General features: G+C 33.9%; 1 protein-coding gene across 6 annotated transcripts in view; it reads right to left on the reverse strand.

The window, feature by feature from the left end:
• Positions 1-21,787, reverse strand: part of LOC126896012 (semaphorin-2A) — a 205,632-nt gene that overhangs the window by 58,791 nt on the left and 125,054 nt on the right. Inside the window, exon 1 of one of the 6 annotated variants that reach the window (XM_050668414.1) lies at positions 18,139-18,653. The exons of the other annotated variants lie outside the window; for them this stretch is intronic. Coding sequence (XP_050524371.1) covers positions 18,139-18,325 — 187 coding nt within the window. The 5' untranslated portion in view covers positions 18,326-18,653. Of the gene's footprint in view, positions 1-18,138; positions 18,654-21,787 lie in introns of those variants that run through there. 6 annotated transcript variants of the gene reach the window in all.

The following is a 21,787-nucleotide window of genomic DNA, read 5'->3' on the forward strand; positions in this document are numbered from 1 at the left end:
AATAATCTACTTGTTGTTCAAGTGAACATTTCAACAATTAATTCTTTAACAGCAAAATTAAAAATAATTTGTAACGAATATAGTTTTTTAAAAGATAATCTAAATCAAGCTCTGGTAATCTACTACTTCAGTTTTCCACTTAATTAGACGATGAATCTAAAACGTTTCAAAAGAGAAATTATTTTTATTATTTTATATAATAAAGTTTTTAAAATTTCTTTGAATATAAAAAATATTTTTCGTCATTTAACCGGAGTCTTTATGTTATAATTTCTATATAATTTTATTAAAACATATCCCTAGCTGAATTTTTATAATAATGAAATAATTGATAATTACACTACTGAAAAAATTAAATTTTTAATGACATAGATAATTCACGAGAGTAATCAATAAAAACATTGTTTGCAGCCGTTACGAAGAAATTTTGATTCTTGAGTCATAAGGTAGTTTTTAAACTAAAAAACATTTATCCATGTATCATATTCAAACATACATTTATGCGTTTTATAATTAAGAGGAAATAATGAAACGACGCCTTGGTTTTCACTCTGATGCGTTCCTTTAAATTCCATTAAAGTAGATTGGCAAACGAACGTGAGTTTTAAAAGTTTTCTACTTTTGGATTAAGATAAGACGTTTACCATCGCATTAGTTTGACTCATTGTATACTCTTATTATGTACTATAAACGTTTTCATTCCTTTAAAGTCAAAACTGTATACCTGAAATTGTAAAATCACGATACATAAACGCTCACATAAAGTTTAGTAATTATCTTCTGAATAAAAACGATGGCCGATTAATGTTTTTTTTACAAACATAGTAAATTTAGTATGAGGTACACACGCGTCGCAAGACAAATGCAAAGTCGTATAGAGAACATATAGGGCAATGAAAGACTACACTTTTTATTAACTTGTAGTAAAATGGTAGTCAATTTCTACATTGTATTAGATAAGGTTTGTATGTTAACATGAATATAAATCTCTTGCCTCACTATAAACCTTAATGTTGTTTATAATTCTACTTATACAGCTGTGAGCCTCATGTTTATATACGTGTAGATGAAATACACCGTAATTATCCTTATTGTATGGACCTCGTTTAGTGCTATCCTTTGGAACATATAAATCCTTTTCGAAAATTATGGAAATAGTTTTCGTTAAATACTAGTTCAAATATACACAGGCAACTAGAATACGTCCAAGAACATAATTAATATACTTCCAGACTAACAAAAATAATGAAAATTCAGTGAATTTACTACCAATGTAATACTGTAACAATATTTGTAAAACATGAAATTCATTTGTGCATTCGAGATGATGATAAGTGTAAATGATACAAAAAAATACAGTATAGAACATAATTAGCAATTCACAATTGATCACTGCTTAATAATGTTATAAAAATGATTTTTTCCATATTATACTGAAATTCAATAAACATGTAATGAAATTTTTATGAGTGTAAAAATTCTTTGTATCAAAAAATGCAAAATTTAATTGTAAAAAAAAAAAATTCTATCACAGTTTTTTTTATTGTTCCCATCAACGTAGTTGACATTTTCGGTAGGCTATTTTATTTCACCGAAGATGAACACTCAATAGCAGTGGTATTGTCTGAGGGTATTTTATATCGTATAAGAATTTTGACGAGACAAATAAAAACTAAGCAAGCAAGTCCTTTTGTAACAGAATTAAAAGACAAAAAAAGAAAATGTAGAAGAGGGAAGATGCATTTTTAACTCGGTCAGGTAAAAGTCATTGAATTTTTGTTTGAAATAATACTTCAGTGCGAATACCCCCCGGCAGCTAACAATTTATAAACGTCGGCCACAATCGATCGAACAAGAAGCATTAAGGTGTAAAAAAAGAATACACGTGTTAACGTCTCTCTCGTGTTACTATTTACAAATGAGTTGACAAATTACACAGTGACACGGTCGTCGATATCGTTTCGTGTGCATTTGTACATGAACGTTTACTACAAAGCATTATTAACAGCTTTATGGTACTTCTGTTCTATTTATTACATAATGAAGTATTTTACACGTATATCCATTACACTATGGTAAACCATGTAAATCCAAAAAATATTATAACACAGAGTAGGTAGCAAGCAAATAAAAGCATGGAAATCAATTATTTTATACTGAGTTATAATTTTTTCAAAGTCAAAGCACCGTGATGATTCAACTCAAAATTTCAAACAATATCTGATCTTTGTTTTAATTTAAAGCACATTTTATCAATACGTAACGTTTACATCAAATCTTGAAAACGTTAATAAAAATTCTAATTTAAACGGAAGTCGATTAAAAAATGTTTATTTTTAATAAAATGATATCGGTGAAAAATGAGCGTTTTGACCATTGCTCGGGCAGTTAAATTATTCCACGAAAAGATCTACATAATTACTCAGATATTTATTTTTTATTGTTAAAATAATACGATAAAAAAAAACATTTTTTTTACTGCCATGTCCTTCGTACTGTTTTATGGAATAAAAATCAGTCAACGAAAAACTTGGCTAACGAAACTCGTAATTGTGCTTTTAAAAATGAATAATTTTACTAGTAAATAATAAAAGGTGACCATTAAAAGTATTTCATTTTGAACGGTTTTTTTTTTTAATCTTGAATAATGAATTTTATTGCAACAAATCACCACTAAAATCTGTGACAGCGACAAAATTCATATGTTCAAATTTCATTTTGTCCTATCTTTTACAGCATACTTAGCCCTAGAGGATTAATTACTTATAATTAATTTCTAGGTACGCGAGCATAATATCAACACCGCCGTAAGAACTTAAGAACATTATTACACAAGATGAATTATAATTAAATTTCCTCTATATCATTAGGTCGTTAAAAACGTTGGCGTGCAAATTATTTAACAAACCAACCCTAAACTTAATATTTATCAAGCATTGAAATTCACCAGATTTCATTTTATAACATGCCGACCAATTATACAAATGTGTTATACTTTTCGGGCCGGTGGATAACATTGTTAGATTTGATGTAAAGAACAAAATAGCACAACAATTACATGGGAATGAACGACGCGCGTTGCTCAAACGGAAGCGCTGGTGGTGTTCGATAATTTATTTGAATGCGTAATGAACGCGGACGTGAAGTTAATATAAAAGTTAGTTTGTAAATGACAAAAGGAGGAGACTGGAGGGAAGGGAATGCAAATAAAAATTTAAAAAAGCCGTACGAAAAGAATAAACCTTATCATTATCCGTCGCCTTGCCGCCCTACCCTTCACTAATATAATCGACAGTAAACTTTTCCGCGACCAATTCCAATCTGTTGACTTCTCTTCTTGGTTTATATTGGAAATACGCCGAGCGCCAGATGTCGTCGTCAGCGGCCAAAATAAAAATATTTGTCTCCCCCACTGAGGATATCTTAGCCCTTATCGTTGTTGTTTAATTAAATCAAATACAATGCATACGCGTTACAAGCGCTGTACAGCAAACGCGGCCCATATAAATTAGTGACTGTTAAAAAATTCTGGGCAATGAATGTAACGCACGCCGCATTGAAAACCATAAAACTGTAGAAAATCGTCAGCTCAATGGAAATTCAAAAATGCGTTTTTTTCAGGGGTAACAGTCCAATGAACAATACTTTCGATAAAACGGGTATGGTTCAACAGTTTACATAATAATGGACGTCTAACATCCGCGTTTGAACTCCAATACCAATTCAAACGTATTAGCGGCATGTATTCCACTTACATCGTTACTCGACAAGAATGTTGTTTCGATAAGTAGAATTCCGATTGAACGATAGGGTTTTACATTATCTAAAAGGCAAACTAACTGCTGAACGTTCTATCAGCGTGATATTTGAGATGGCTTTGAAGCGGAACGATCAAATTCAGGTCCAATTTTGGGAATTCCGAAGGTACTAGATGAACCCAACCGGTCGTTCGACAGTATGTTATCACTTTGTAGGAGCAAAGCGTGGGTGAAATCCGGTTAAATTTGTCGAGTGTTAAAAAAAAGGGCGAGAATCTGAGTAGTTGACAAATCGAATTAACTCACCAAATAGGTTTGTCGATTTCATAAATAACGACGGCGGCAATGCGGCTGATAGACGAAAGGATTTTGGAGTGGAGATGAGTAGGCGTCGAAAGAAAAATAATCCAAGGGCGTTCTCGGTAATTGGGGTAGTCGGGGGGATACACGACAGAGAGGTGCGTGTACTCGGAAAATATCTTCTCCCTGTGGATCATACTGTTGTTGTAGGAAAGACGAGAAAAAGGCTTTTACAGTGACAAAAAAGTAATCAAATTTTAAATAAAAGCATCGACGACGTTAAGAGCAACCGAAAGAATATTCTTCATCTCGCCGCGTTTGATTTTCTTTTATACCCCCGACCACCATCCATTTGAGAAAAACTCTTTGTTAAAAATATTTTAAATTTAAAAGTACAATAATAACAACACTTCGAGATGGCGATCTTTTCCTTAGCGATTTTCAAAAACCGTTCAGTTGATTGCGAATCAATTATTTATACTACAGAAGTAGTTGACGGATATAACAATAATACGGCACTTGACTTTGCAGCTTTACTTTTTAATACTTCCCTTGGCGGCGGTCGCGTATGACGCGCGAGCTATGATAATATGTGATGACATTTTGATTGCCATATTATCGTCATTAATTTGTTAATTAGGTGTTTTCTAGACGGCGCCGCAGACAATTTCGATAAAATACTAAATCGAAATCACTCTGCGGTCGTTAAGTTTTTACTATATTAATCTCGTTATTGCCGCAATTAAATCGGTTTGAATTATAACAGCGTTGCTAAGGTAATTTTACATTAAAGAAAAAACGAAGGTGCTGCGGCGTTCCATCGACTGAATACCTGTGAGGAGATATAAATAAATCCGCAGGTGATTATTTTCCTCCCTTCTGTAAAACGAAATAACTTCTTTTGCCGCAGTGTGGATGGTTTCAGACGATATATCACTATTGCAATACACATACATGTTGTACGGTAGGAGGGGAGGGGATAGGGTACTTTTATGTGATAATTCGGAATGCGAGCTGTGCGCACCCAACCGAATATTTGAGGCCTATTTGAACACCGGCACCACTCCCGTAACGCAATATTATAGGTTTCTTTTGAACTACCGCCATGTGTGCGTAGATTTGCAGTGGAATAAAAGCAAGTCCGACTCTAAAAACTCGGAGCAAACAAATTCGAGTTTCCAAATACAACAGACAATTAACTTTTTTGAATAAAGAAAAAATAAACGTTGCAACGTAATTACAGCGTTTATTTGTTATACCTACATTACAGAGGTCAGAAAACACGCCATTATCATGATTACAATAATTATTCTTACCCTAGTTTCACCGATCAAATATTCATGAAATGTTTTTACATTTTTCACCCCTGTCAATATTATGCAAAGTTCATAAAACGTATTTACAGGGAAATGAACATGTATACACTGTGAATAACGTCGGAGTGAGTGCGCACAAAAAAATATCATCGACTTGCCGAAAAGGTCTCGCGACATCGTTAATTTATATTTCATTAACATTATTGGCCGACACATTGTTTTACGAATCACGCGATATAACTTGCGGTATTTAGCAATGACTACTAATTTTATATCTGTTGGTACGGAAACCGTTCATTTTTAACATACCCGCGACACGGTGTCCATGAATTACATACTGTGGATTACAGCAAAAAAACTGCCGTGCCAATCATTTGTGCTGTTTTTATTACGACCTAGTACTATTTTAATTAATTAACTTCAAGTAATCGATTGTAATTATTCTGGCCTTAGCCTAATTAATTATTTTTTTTAGATAACATCAACTGTATATAAAAGGTTGTTCCAGTTAAATGAACAAGAGACGTACAAATCTATGTGACATCCAAGTTAAAACTATAGAAAATACCATTCGAAATTAACCTAAAAGCTATGTAGATTTTCTTTATAATCACAATTTATCGGTCAATCAGTGTAGTTTTTAACGGCTTATAATATACATTTTCTATTTTATTATAATATAAAAAGAAAAAATATTTTTTTCTTGCGACTTTTTTTAAAAGTATATTTGAGACGACACTGTCGCGAGACGGCCGATTTGTCAAATTTAAGACCGACGTCTCAGGGTTAAAGTCCCTCCTTTACTTTTTTTTATCCCATTCCAACAGTGTGGTGTATATATTTTTTATTCTTTTTACAGCACTTTTTTACAATTTCTACTACTTCAAAATGACCTACACACCATCTTCATGCTCTTAGGCAACGACGGGAGAACTTCATCAAAATATATTGCCGTCATTACTCAACCGTCTTTTCGAATTTTCCGCTCTCCGGTTTCATCTGATGGATTCGCACCGTTATGACTATAATGTGTAAATACTATATATATATATATATATATATATAAGAAAAGAAACGGATTTCTCTATAGAAAAAATCTACTATATGATATTGCAACTAAAGATAATTTAAAATAAAAATGCTACCGAGTCAATCTTGACAACACATTTGTCTGGCCAACCGGTAGATCGCAAAGCAAGTGTTCGTCTACATTTATTATTTTGAAACTTGGAGCGTTTAATCTAACAACTGAATTCGTTGTTAATTGTCAATAATGTCGAGAAATATCAGTGTGACGAGTGTTGTAACGACTAAGCGTGAAAGCTTTGAGCATTGATAAGCGCTTATCAAAGAGACTTGTAGTCGTTCTAACTGGTAGCTGATAACTTTACTACATAAACAATAATTAAGTGCATTTCGAGGAAAATATAAATTACTCTTCTCCGTGAAAACAACAATGGAAGAAGGTTATTATTGTCATCAGCCCTAGAGTCTCATTAATACTGATTAATTTTATTTTCGTTGCAGGAGATATCGTTAAGTTTCTAGAAAGTAATGGCCATGGAATGACTGTGTCCTATCATTTTCTCACCCCTCAAATCCCACGAGATAACGTAAGAAATCGTAACGTTACTCCTGAGTTTTCACTGACTATTTATGTGCTCAAACTGTTTTCAGACTTTACAACGATTAGCCGGTTATCTTTTCATAAGTGATCATCCAGCTGATTTAAACTTTCAAATGATTTATATAAGGTCATCGTTGCACATTTGTTGCAATACAGTTACGCACTTGTATTTAACTATGGAAATAAAATATTTTCAAGTAAATGAAAACATTTTATAGTGTATATTTATACTTGTTAACTCTAACTTGGCATGTCCCATCAAATAAATTACACCAGCTGGAAATCCCATTAATTACATATTAAAAACTATTTTTAAGAAATTACTTTTTTGCAGCAATTTAAATGAATAAAACGCGCAATTCAAAACCCTCCGGCAAAGAGTTTCAAAGTATCGAGGTATTTATTTTATACGTTGCGCTAGATAAACTATACGTATGGCAAATATCCCTAGGGAACCTACGGTTTGAATTGTAGTTACTGAACATATTATTACACCTTCAAGAAATAAATGATTCCCAAATGTACGTTCATAGGTTTATTTGCTGACGATTCCACTCTGCAGTTCCTCCGAGGTGTTATTATACGAAACTATTACACGTTTTGTTTCATGGAACGCTTATGTAGTAAAGTTTTAACAGAGTCGTTACCGAGTTCAAATAATCGATTCGAAATTAAAAACCAAAAAAAAAAACCGTTATTTATTCAATACACGGCGTGTTGCAAAATGTTCATCATTCATAGAGCACATAAAGGATTCCGACAGCGCGAATTTTCCAGAGAAAACGAGAGTTTTTTTTTTATGATAATTAAAACATCAACTTTAAACTAATAGAAATTAACGAAAGGATCACAAACATCAAAACTTCTATACTCCTCGGACGGTGTGCATCCATTACAGTTGGAAGTGGAGGCGACTTGGGATACGGCTCGGGTCGTTAACAGTCTCCTAATCCATCAAGTTCTCCATACCGCGGGCCGACCGCTTGGTTGACCAGCCGAGTATAATAACGGGCGGTAATTAATTAAAATTCTCAACCCGAGGGTCGGTTACAACCACCGCTTTGTTTCCATGATGACACCACCAAAGTCTCCCTCTTATTCTCCGACCTCATATACCGGATATTGTTTTGTAGTCGGGCCGCGCGAGTGCTTTCGTCAACGTCGCCCGTGAACTTTTTTACCCTTCTCATCGGAATGATAATAATAGTACTGTTTATAAAAAGCCAAGCATTTTTAATTATTTGTTTGCTGATCGTTAAATGTGCACACGCTCTGCAGCAACGTCTAAACAGCCAAAGGCCAGAGATAAATAACGATGTTTCACGCCGAAAAACACAACCCTTATAATATTTTACAGAATATATACACAGCTGTCAACACGAAACTGTATGAAAACGATACTTGTTGAGTTTTAATAACAAATATTCGTAATAATGTTATTCATCGGCATATTTGTCAAAGACATTTAAACAAGACAAGCCATAAAAAATACGCATGAACGACTAAAACAAATGAAAAATAGATACACTCGTCCAAAAATTCTTAGTAAATGGTGTCAATAGGGTTTGTTCGTGAAGGCGATTCTCGAGAAAAACAATAAAAACCTATGAGTTCTCGGGGAGAATAAAAAAAAAAAATTCACGCTCATTCTAAAACAATCATTATGAAAAAAATGTATTCCACGCCAAGTAAATTGGGTCTACTGTTCTTAATGTGACAGCAAAGCCGCCGCTATTACGTAGTATCCCACATATTTTTTTCAAAACAAAAACACCACTGCGTAACATACTAGAGAGTGCACTTAAAAAAATTGTGCATTACTTACATTATGCACTAAACATTGAAACACATTATTTACCCCAAGACGTACACACGAGACGACTAGAGAAAGTAAAATGAAGAGCAAACACCTTCGCAACACGACGTCTATTCTATGTTTTTTACACTAGTTTACCGTACCAGTTTATTAATGCCGGGTCAAAGTGATGGGTATCCACGTCAGTAGAGCGGTAGAAAGCTTTTTAAAAGGAATGAGATTTAAATTATTAATAAAAAAAAAGAAGACAAAAAGAAGAAAAGGGGAAAATACAAGATAAACTCGAGAGAAGCAGAGGCGGTTTTTACGAGCACGGCAAGAAGGTGTCGTTTACCCGCACGCAAACCCCACGAGACCTTTCAGGGAGAAGCCACAACAACCACCCTTCTTCGGCCTTTACCGCCAGACAAGAGCCCCTTATACGAATTAAGACGGAAAACGAACGACTTCGCTTTTGATTAACAAAACACAACTTTAAGTAAATGTAAACTACTGTCGGCTACACTATTCCTGTAGATTACACGCAGTAAATACCTCAAACTACATTATTCTGTTAAAAGATATGGTTCATCATAAAAAGCCAATGAAAAATAATAAAACTCCGATTAGTTGTTCGCTCTCACTTGTGATGTACAAACTATAAAAAAAAAAAATCATTATTATTTTAGTTTTAATGAATTATTAAACAATAAGTAATATAATATTTTCGATAGAATATCTTTGCGTTATTAATTATACAATATGTTCCAGGTACTTTGTTAGTATCTAATTACTCGAATGAGTATATATTATCGATATTCAATGTCAAAAAGTAATTATTATAAAACTCCATCTGAAAATTGAGTCCGCGTAGTAATTGTTTGACACATTAGTATTAAGTAAATAAATGACAATTGATATGATAAATGGTAACTGATGATTATGCAAACGAGTATAATTTATTTTCAATAGAAAATCAAATTGCACTGGCGTTCATAACACACAATACTCGTTCGATGTTAAGAGTACGGTAGACCAAACAGACAAGTTTTATTACCGCAAAAACTCTGATCGGCCTTGTTAATTGATCAAAAGAAAAAAAAAACTGTACATTGTTATAGGTGACTGGAAGGAGGGCCACTTTGTTATTCTCTGCCGACGGGAACGCTGGTTTTGACTTAATGTCTTAATTAGAAACCTGTCGTTTCGGGGATACTACACACACAGGTACGCAGGTATACAACATTATTATAAAAATACGGCATGATATACACACACCCGGCCTGTAATAATAGGTTCTACATCGTATACCGGTCGGCCATTTTGGGTATTTATCGGCGCCCGACCGCAGCACACCGCCGCCATCGCTCTACCTGATTTCCTTTAGAATTCCCAATCGCCGTAATTCTGTGTATCCGTTTCGTTGGAAACTCGACGAGAGATTTATTTTGTAGGATTTGCATGCCAGCAGTTAGTTCGTCGATATGTCAATGCGAAACGCACGGGGAGAGAAAAAGAGACCAAAAGAAAATTGCCATCTATTTGACCCGGCGACAGCGATTTACGACTCTCGCACAGGAAACAACGGTCGTGGCGTTGGCAAAACTTCTGGCGGACCCCCAAGGGCAACGCGATAAAGTCCCTTAGCTTCGAGACACAAGGGAAAAACTTCTCGGAACAACAACAAAAATATAGACCTTTGTGCGTAAATTTTGGATGGTCGGGCTATTATACACTTGGGCGACCATACAGTGGCGGTTTCGGTAGGACGATCTCTCTCATCCAGTCATTCTTTGTTCTAACTACAGTGAAATTTGTTACTTTCGTCATTCCATCAACTAGTAGTAACAGTTAATTCGAAACACTCTTCCCTCGAGTGTGGATTATTGCCATTACCCAACGTGGTGCACAGTCAATGTTATGTATGTATGTGTGTTCAACAAAAATGGTCGCCACAGAGCGTCCTCTGTAAACGCCTAGTGGAATTCACTATTGCAGGTGTGCACACGAAAATTATACAAACCCAGTGGACACAGCCGTGTCAAGACAATGTCGATGAAAACAAAGAAATTTCATTGTCCTCGACCAGAGTGTGGAAACGCGTATTTGTATTGTTCTGTGGACAAATATTGAATTATAATGGTGTTTGAGTGCGCAGCAGCATCATCTGTGTTTATAAAGATTTATGGTCACGACAATACGTAGTCGGTGAAAAGCATATGTAGCCTAAATACAAACAAAGGTCTCGAGTAGAGGTTTAGAGTTCATTATAATTAATAAATGTTAATTCCACATTAAAATAATTATTGCTCTTTCAATGCGACTTTCGAATAATGTTTGGACTAAAATTAATGAAGTTGCCCGTTTCACGTAATCCCCAAGGGCTTACTGCGTATTTTTATAGTTAGTCGCTTCCGCAGTTTTATTTTTGGTGCGTTTTGTAACGCATAAAATCAATACAAGCAATTTTCTGTTGTATAAAAACGTTTATTATTGCAAAACGAGAAATATTAATAGTTGGCGGGAAAATAGGGTATTTCCACTGTGTTTCTCGACGAATCAGCTTTACGTGTCATGACCACAATAATATTGCGCATAAAAAACACCGTGTAATCAACTCTAGACTAACTAACTCGGCCAACAGACGAATCAATTTCTCTACGCATCCCGGTCGTCAATTCCATTAACGGGATTTGAACTGTCGTTTGGAATTCCGGTCAGGTACCCGGTCGGCGATTGCTCTAATTACGGTCGGCGAAACGTCAACCCGGTCTATGGTTGTGCTAGGGGATGCGATAATTACCCAAAGGGCTACGCGATGATTCTCCCTCCGTTCGATTGTGTTTAGTTTAGGACCTCGCCCCGTACAAATGCCTCATATAGACTCATCGGTGGAAGCTGCGTGCAAAAGTAAAAACATTGGGGTTTGTGCGCAATGTTATTACTATTCAGTGCATGCCGAGAATTTTCCGTATCGTATGAACACTAGAGATCAGCAAGGAACTCGTACGCCTTTTGTAGGAAAGGTACAAGACACGTAGCGGCGTCAATGTTACAGGTGCTGAGAGTAAAACGTCATGATGTATGTGTTCAAACCGACCAGCGGATGGGTCACCGGTGAAAAGTGCCTCTTCATTGACGCCGTGTTAGTTTTGTAAAATAGCAAACTGCTATTGCGTTGTGTAGACATCATCATAACAGTGAAGAGATTACTCGATAGACAGCCCTCGTTTATTGAAATTTATAGCGTTTCGTGTCGGAAGTACCAGTGAAAAAAACTCTGTCGGGAACCGGTTTGCACGTAGACGTATGGCAACGTAGCACGAGACGATCGTATGCATTTCTCACAACAATTGTGTCAGAAAGTCTATTTTATTCTCCAGCTACTTAAACACATCATCTACTCGACACACACCTCGTTATTAATTAATTTCATGTAAGCTCGTGTGGCTGATCGGCCAACAGCAATTAAATCCGCAGGTCTTCAGAAATGTTCCACAACCCTAGTGGCTATTAGAAACGACCTGAGAGACGATGATAAATTGCGCTCGGGGCCGTCAAAAACAAACACGGAACTCTATTATTACAATAATCGTCGCCAGTGCATGTTGTAATGTTTACTCAGAGGAAAAACAAAAATTATACACGTTGATGTTGTAACGATAACACCAACACAAGTGGGCGTGAGAAGACTTCGTTGTCTATTTTACGCGCACGCAGTGCTATACCTGTTGACCTTATGTCGACTGCGTTGGGTTCAAATGCTCTATCCGTAGGATGTGACGTACAATAATTAAAACGTGTGCCCTACGAGGAGGGTGGCCACATGTCGAGTGGACTGGAGAGGGTATCGTACAGGCGGCTGTCGAGTATTGTATTTCGAGTCGTCTCAACTCAATTAAAAATAAAATATCGTGTTTTTTACTTCAACGACAATCGCTCATCAACATCTACCAGCGTACAAAACGGAAATAACATTGTCTGCTTAACGATAAAATTTAACAACATTTATTATTTTTTTATACCGACCAATCAATTTTATCAAACGATAACAGCAAAAGATACGAGTGTCGAAATCGTACAATTGTCACTGATCATGCGCAGTAATAATATTAGAATTAGCAGATGGAATTTAACTTGAGTGTAAATCTGACCTCGTTGTTCGAATAATGAAATTATTGTATAAGCCTGAACATTGTCTAAGGCTCATTTCAATTAACTAACACAATAAATTAACGCTTTACAACTTCAACATTGGATTACATCAATTGAATTATATATGTATATAATTTGACTTTTTTACGACTCCGTTCGTGTTTAATTTTTCTTTGAAATAATAAAAACAAATACGAGTTTAACACATCCAATACTGGGTTGGGCGCAAAATAAAAAATTTCAGTTTTCAATTACCAATAAAAAGCAAACCGAAATAATTTTAACTTGCATTAGTGCGTTTCTTTAATATGCGAAATTCTTTTTCGTCCTTGTGAATAACGTCAGCGCCGGTAAATAGTCCAACACGTTCAGTGGTTAAAGTCTTAAATTCTTGAAACTGCAGCAATGGCGTCGTCGGAAGTGTGTAGTGTAAGTAGAACACAAAGGACGGCGTGTGGTGGTGGTGGAAAGGACGAGTCATCGTGGACGGGTAAGAGCCGTGTGTAGTACGTTGTTAAACAGATGTTGCGCCCGAGAATCCATCAATGTGGATTCGGGGGGTAGTATTTATTATGATAGTATGTTACATACAACGTACCCCATGTGTATTTAAAACCGTAGCAAACACGAGACAGTCAAGTAATTTCGGCCGTCGAACACAACTGCCAGCATTTATCATAATTAACAGAACAGTAGTTGTCGTCGTCAGTTGCAGTAACAGCAGCAGCACGCACCAGAGTATCGACGGCACCTTTACCGTATATGTCTAGACGTCAAACGAACTGCCCGTTAAGTTGGCTACAATAATCACAACATTATATTTTTATGGAAATCTCTGTTTTCTCTGACTACCTGTCCATTTTCAAACACCATTCGAAAATAATAACTTCAATAAAGAATTATCCTTATCGAGAACTTTTTAACTTATAAATACTACATTTGAGTTGATAAAAAACTAGATTGGCATTCGGCACAACGAACCGTCTAGTTGAAAAAATATTTTATAAAAACTACAATTCTTATGCACGCGAGAAAACTAAATGCAATTAAAAGACAGCAACGCGTCAAATCGATAAACTACTTTTTTTCCAAAAGTATATTTATTATTTAATTTATTTTGGCATTTATCCATCAGAAAATATTGTTTTTTTTAATGAAAATAACACAGAATAATCCGTTAATCACGTCATACTCATTAACACTTTTATTACTAAAAAGTTCTATACCCTTAGAACTATATCAACTTACGTTTCTTAAATAGAAACTAAGGCTGTATAAAAGAAAATGATCCGACCAAGAAAAAAACCGGTTGTTGACAACTATTGGACTAGTATTTTTTTAACATTTAATAATAATGGATTGATGTGTCAGTCTGTATATTTTTAACATTAGATATTTCTAAACTGCTCATGTCTTCTCGCTCTCATGTAAAAACATTCATATCGTTTGTAACAATGATTCAAAAGTTATCGATCAATTATTTTTCTATTTACAGGCCAGTTAATCAAACATAATTACATTTAAAAAATTTAAGTCGGTACAATTTTAAGACGAAGAAAACGGAATAGAACTAATTTTCTTTTTAATTAATGAGTTTGAGATACTTTAACATTGAAATTATAATAAAAATATTAAGTCAAAACAACAAAAATATTTAATTCACAAAAAAATTGGATATGAATTTCGGATACCATTATAAACTGAGTAAAATATTTTTAATGAAATTTTAATTTTAAATAATTAGTCTTTTAATTTTTATTATATTTCAGGTAACAATAACTTTTGAAAATGAAAAATGAAATTTTTTTTTTTGTTATTGCATGAGGATTATTAAACAAATCACCCGTAGAGCATAAATGTCAAATAGAAATTTTAATAACGACGACTGAAAATTTCTCACCAAAAATTGGCATTGAAAAATGGTCTCAACTAACGTGCAGATGTATTTTAAATGAGTAGTTAGGTGGTGAACATGGAACGAATATATTTCTTGAAAACACACCGAACTCGTTTAATGAAACTTTAGAAGTCATAAATTTTGCACAAAAAAGTAAAGGTAATAATTAGTCAAAATCTACTGTCTGCCGTTTAATTACAACAGACGCAATTGCAGTTCGACCCCAACTGTGACGTACTGAGCTATGCAACCGAATTTTACTAGGGCCCGAAAGTATATTAAAACTTTTAATCCTGCAGAGATCAGACGAACTGTAACGAAACAACAATGTGCATTAGGTAGAGTTGCACGAACTCATTAAAAAATAATAATTTTATTTGAATAAGCTGACTGTATTTTTGAAATGAACATTATTTTTTGAAATGTTTAGAAACGTTTCGATCAACTGATAGGCCTCACTCACTTATGCAATTACACAGTTAAAATGTTGTTGAGTTGGCAAAAAATAATTATCAAGTGTTCAACGGAATTCGCAGGAAGTAAATACCACTCACGAATATATTAGTTTAACGATTAATTTAATGCCGTGTAACATGGCAATATAATTATTGAAAAATCCATTAAAACGTCAGCACTTGGGAAATTATAAACCCAACACAAACGCAGGCCACCATATTCTTTTTTTTCTCGGTATCTTCGGATGACAATAAATATGTGGACACGTGTGGGCGACCCTCTGTTAAATGTGCTTGGGCATATTCGGTATCCGATGACAACCGAGCCGTATTCATTAATGTTGTCTCCAGAACATCTTCGCCGTCGTCGCGCCAATTACCATAAACACACACACACACACACGACATGATACTGTCGCATGTATATAGTTAAATTTATGCGTATACTCTGCAAATTAATAGTAGAATCGCTTACATAACACTTAAGTGGTACGAACGTGAATACCGACTCTAAGTAACTACCGAAAAAATTATATCCGGAATGAGGTAAAAATAATAACTCGACGTGACACAATTTTTTTAGAAAATGCACCTTAATTCTTTACTTTAGCAGTATATATTCATGTCTGCAATGGATGATTATTATCACGAAAATCCTTTGAATTCAAAAAGTCACTAAGAAGCAAAACGTTTTATTTCAATTTATTATGACTAACAAAAAAAAAAAAAAATCAGCGTACAAACTAAAACAAAACGTTTTTTGCTCACCCGCGCTATTCTCAAAAAAAACTACTATCAACGGAGTTGGCACATATCCATTTCCTTCGTGTAGGTACACGGTAATATCACTTCGTATGAATTTGTTTTTATTTTATTCGAACAAAGCAATAAAATCTTTTACATGAGAATTTATAACGTACAGAGATTTCGAAGAAATATATTCTCTTTTCTACTGGTTTTAAAAAAGCTTCTAATTCAATTTACACAGATAAAGATATTATACATGAGCATGTGGAAGTAATCTTGAACTGAACAAATCGTCTTGACGATATTTTTCCTATTGTAAAACCGATAAAATATTTTTTTGTTTTAACGAATCCGATTGAAATAATGAGTGTCGCATGTACGTTTCAGCTTAGACCCTTCAACTGGATATTTTTTTCATCGTGTTATTCCCTAAAGTTTTAAATTGTAGACACAATGAGTATTGTCGTAGTCGCCGAATAGCACAACCCTCGTTTTGTGCGTCAAAATCGTTTTTAAAAGGGGACACTTTTTCACACTTTGTCTTTGGCATCCCACTGGCATATGATTACCGAGTTATTATAACGAAGCGAATATGACAAGTCTCTAAGATTTCGTTTGTAATTGCCCAGTTTTTATAAGAATGTATATATTAAAGAAAATATTACAGTGTTTTTAAAGAATATCAATGTTGTTTTTAGGTATTCTTTTATGATTATACCATTTAGTATTACTTAATTTATTATTTTTTCAATATTATCGTTAATATTTCAATTAAATATTAAAATAAATGCGTACAAAAATATCTAAATTATTTATAAATAATTTTTTAGAATTTATATTTACAACTTTAAGAAAGTTGCTAATGTTTTTTTTTACATTTATTAATTTATATTTGTATATTTTATTTTATTATGTTTTGTGATAAGACAAATAATGTTGTCACATTTCATCTTAATTCATTGGTATAATAATTCACTCGAAAGTTTTAATTTCATATCAAAGTATCACAGAAATGATACTTTTTTTAAAATAAAATAATCAGTTGTAGACAAATAAAATAAAAATATTTCAAACTAACTAATCTAAAGTTACACAATAAGAGTATTCAAAGAATCGTTATAGAAAAATATTCATACATAATTAAGAAAAGTCTAAATAAAAACAACAGTATTAAATCCATACCAGTGTCTTTATTTGATTAAAAATATTAAAATTAGTTTGACAATTATTGTTTTCAACTTATGGGTAGTAGTTTATTATTTTCATTTTAGTGTTTAACTTATATATTTCTTACTAGTTTTTATAGATGAAATATAACAAAATACTAGAACGTTTACACCCAAGGGTCTCACGAAGAATATATTTTAATACAACTTGTACACAACTTTTCAAGAGTTTCTTCTATGCATTAACTTATAAGAACACGAAGTCTTTTGAGTGCAAAACTTCTAGTGTTTTACACACAGTGGCCAAGTCCAGTTATTCGGTCACAAACAAACGAGTGTTTCTTAGATTATTCTATTACAGAGTACGTTTATTTAAATTCCAACTTCACATAACTCCATAATAAGTTAAAACGGAATGAATTCGGGTTTTGTAGCCATTTGTTACAAATAACTTGACTCCAATTTAGACTGAAATAGTCAAAGTACATGGATTGGTGAGAAATGTCGATCATAGATACAATACATTTCAGAGGAACCTGGTCAGTACAACATAATTTAAGAGTTTCCATAAGAGTAGATAATTTGAGATACACAACTATAGAACATTATTTTAATATTAAAAACGTATAGCGTGCCTATGACAATATTCTGTAATGTTATTAAACCTAAGCACGCGTTATTGATAGTACGCTTTTGTTTTTCACGGTAAGTAAAAAAAAAATAATAGAATTGGACTAAACGTTTTTAAGAGGAACGTTTATTTAATTTCATTTCAACGTACACCTGTAGCTTAAATGAAAAAAAAACATTGCCAGTAAGGGTCTTCATCTAGAGGGAATTCAAAATATATAAAAAGAGTATGAAATACAATAGCTCGACAGGCTGTTTGTTTTTCAATTATAAGCATAAAAAAATGACTCACTTTTGTGGTGTCTGACATGTCTAGGGCGAACACAACACGGCTGTTCAAAGTAAGCCGCAAAGAAATTGTCAACGACAGATTCCCGTTCATCGGAGTGGTCTTCGGCGGCCACGAAATCCAAAAACAACATCAGGCAAACGTATGCCATAGACAGCCGGATGGCCAGAATCGTCCACTTTTTACGCATTATTAAAAAAAAAACACACTTAAAATTGCTCACAGAATGTTTAGAGTGTACCGTAAAAACAAACGCTTGGTTTATGATCTTAAACAGTCGAATTCCATGAAATATAGGATTCGAATGGAGAGTTCAATAAAAAATTATTATATTTTCCCAACAGTCGAAGTACCCCGACGGATTAATCGCTATGTCCAAAGAATTCTCCATAAATTTTATACGTTCCCCACGCGTTCACTAGTGTCACACGCGAAAACCAGACGAATGAAACAATGCCGGAAGAACGTACCACGCAGCGCGACCGGCTGCTGAACGGACGACGTTTGGCATCACTGGTCGTTCTCTACGTGCCGGGAGTCGGCACGAGGTACCGTCGGCAACGGTCGTACACCATCGTAGAGCCGTTGGACCGCCTATCGCACCGCACGTCACGGTCCATAGATGCCGCCCGCCACCACATCGCTGTAGTCTCAGGATTGTTCACATTTTCTTTGTTTTTTTTCTCTTACGTTTTCTGATGCATCTCAATTGAACGAAAAATCACAATAATCAACCTACGCTAATTTTTTTTTAAATATTGAATCACAAAATTAAAACCGTCGTCCTCAGTGTCTTTTATTTAAAAAATGATTCGTTTGTCGAAGAACACTGTTCAATTATTATTCATCTTATTTACTTAAAAAAAACAGTAGGACAAATATTCCGTACTCGTAATGTTTCTCTATATATAATATTTTTCTTCAAATTTTTATGGCTCTCACTGAAAAAATGTTCAATTTAAACAAATGAACTATACTTTTAGATTTATTCAAGTGAAACGTTTAGTTATTTTGCATTATTGAAAAGTTAATCCTATACGTTTGAAGATGAATGTAATAAGTAGAGAAATAATTTTATTTGATTTCATGTGAGCGATTTTGAAAATATTTATTCAACACAACCTCCTTTCTTGTTCATCCGCATATAAACAAAATTTCTATGTACATTGCTTCGGCAAGAGCTATCGTTGAATTTAAAATATGTGTAAACTCAAATTTCTTATTTCACAGTACATGTTCGATCACAAGAGTAAAAGAGAAAATATTTAGAGAATTTTCAACGAACTATTTATAAACAAAGGTTTGGGGTTAAAGCTGGTCTGAAATTTCTAGACATACCATCGTTTTCATGAAACAGTTTGGATGGATACTAATAATAAATAATAAAAAAACGTTAAATGTAAAATTGTCCTGAATACTTAAGATATTCCCTAGTGTGAGATTGTGAATTGGTATAGATAAAGGATTTTACTAACTGTTGTTTGGTTATATTTGAATACCTGTTAGATGTTGTATATTTTAATATAAGACTTCCAGTTTAACAGCAAATACCAGAGGAATTTTCATTTTTTATTTTTGTAAACTATTTTAGAAATAAAAGCTTTTACTATTATTGTCGCGATCAATAAAATACATTAATTACTAGTACTTATATAGTCTCATCCTCACTTAGAAATAATTTTAGAATTAATTTTAAATGAAACTGGTCAAAAAATAATTGGAAATTCTTATTATTTTATAATCGTTTTGTGTATACAGAGTGATTATTTTATCATTCACCGCTTAATTAAATAGTAAATATAATATTTTACTTTTGATTTCTTTCAATTAAAATGTTCAATTAATTAATCATAAAGTATTTTTAATGTTCGACACTTAGACACTGGAAGGGTGCGGACTTTAGTTTTACAAATGGTAACATATAAATACTTAAATAAACAACTAGTTTATTTATTAGAAAATGACTGGCAGATAACAACTTTTAGAATAGTATTTTGAAGGTTTATTAAAATGTTTAAACCTAAGTAGGAGGAGGAGTGCAGCTTAAAACCGTTTAATGGTAAAAATAACAAAACCGGCGAATTACCTACAGACACTACTTTAAATTGCTAATAACTTCCGAAATTACTGGTCCAATAATTATTTTCAAACAATAATTTTTTAATGAGAGTTTTTTTATATTATAAGTCAATTAAATATTTGCACAACCGTTTGAAAAATTAAAATTGACACACCTTAAGTTATAAGAGATGACGTCAAAAACTAATTAGTTACTGATAAATCAAAAATATTTTTTTCCACAATAATGTATTTATTTTAAGTAATTGAGTGGGCTATGATAAACGGATAGCTCTGTATAATAAATTTTTTCTATTACATAATAAATATGTACGGCTATTCATTTTTTAGAGTTTGTATAAAAAAAAAAAAAAATGTTTATTGCTTTCTTTAGTGTATTTACATGAAACGCGTTTATAGTTGTCGAAAAAGTCTTGTCATATATCACAATATCTTTGAATGCAGAGTCTACCGCCTTATGGGCGCCCCATAGGCAATATGTCGTTGGGTAACATTTTTTCGGTTTTATAATTTTTTGTTTTCCACTTGTGGTTAATATTATTATTTTAAAATTATATTCTTGAAAATTACAGAACTCTAAAGTACAACATCGTATATGATCACGTATGTGTTAAACCCGATAGTATTTAATTCTGAAACTTTTGGCGATCAGCCTAAAGCTATAAGTTTGTAGAGAATCTACGCACAGATATTGTATTTGCGTTAAACGGCACTTTTATGAACAATAACATCGAGTGGTAATACATTAATTTCACACAATCCTTTTCAAATAACTCTGGTAGATATCTGAGGTTATGGTCACAAGCGGAACAACTCCAATAGAAAACCGTAAAAGCCAAACTACAATGACGCAACAATAGTATCGCCGAGTTTCGGTCCAACAGCAGAGAGTTGGGGTCGAAAAAGGATCAAAACGCCGTCGGACGAATAGTTGGCGCTGGTGGAATACCTCGACCACCACTCAAAAAGCCCAGTGGTGTAGGTGACCAACAAAACTTTTCACACTTCTATAAAGCAATAATTCAAACGTCCGTTACACCTATGCAGAACGTATGCGCTGATAATTATCGCATGTGTCCCCCGGGAAACCGCACATTCTGTACGTGTAATATGCCCCTCGATAGGAATTTCCCGTGTGCCCCCCTTTTCCGGACACGGGTCATCCATTAATCTCTCAGTAATAAGCGCGTCGTGCACATACCACCTGTTCGTTGTGAATAGCAGCGCCGCAATGATCGTTTGCACAGCTAACATCAATGCAAATTGCCGTGTTTTGTATTTTGATGAAATCAACGGTCTTTTTGTTTAGATCAATAATTTATAATAATAATAATTACGGTGTCTGCTACAACCGTTTGGTCGAAACAATACGATTGTACACGACTTTGATTGTAATTCACCGAACACTCGAGACGAAAAAAATTCACCAACCGGAACTATATCGTTTGTATGTGTGTTTTTCACCGATGCGCGTGTGCCTCCGAAAGGGTTTTAGGAGAAATCATCCGCAAGACCTCTTAATACGGTTCGACAAATAGTTAAATGCGAAACGTCATAATCCAATTGGAAGGAG

This window comes from Daktulosphaira vitifoliae, unplaced genomic scaffold, assembly GCF_025091365.1.
Source record: "Daktulosphaira vitifoliae isolate Bord-2020 unplaced genomic scaffold, ASM2509136v1 Scaffold_1, whole genome shotgun sequence".
NCBI classification, from domain to species: domain Eukaryota; kingdom Metazoa; phylum Arthropoda; class Insecta; order Hemiptera; family Phylloxeridae; genus Daktulosphaira; species Daktulosphaira vitifoliae.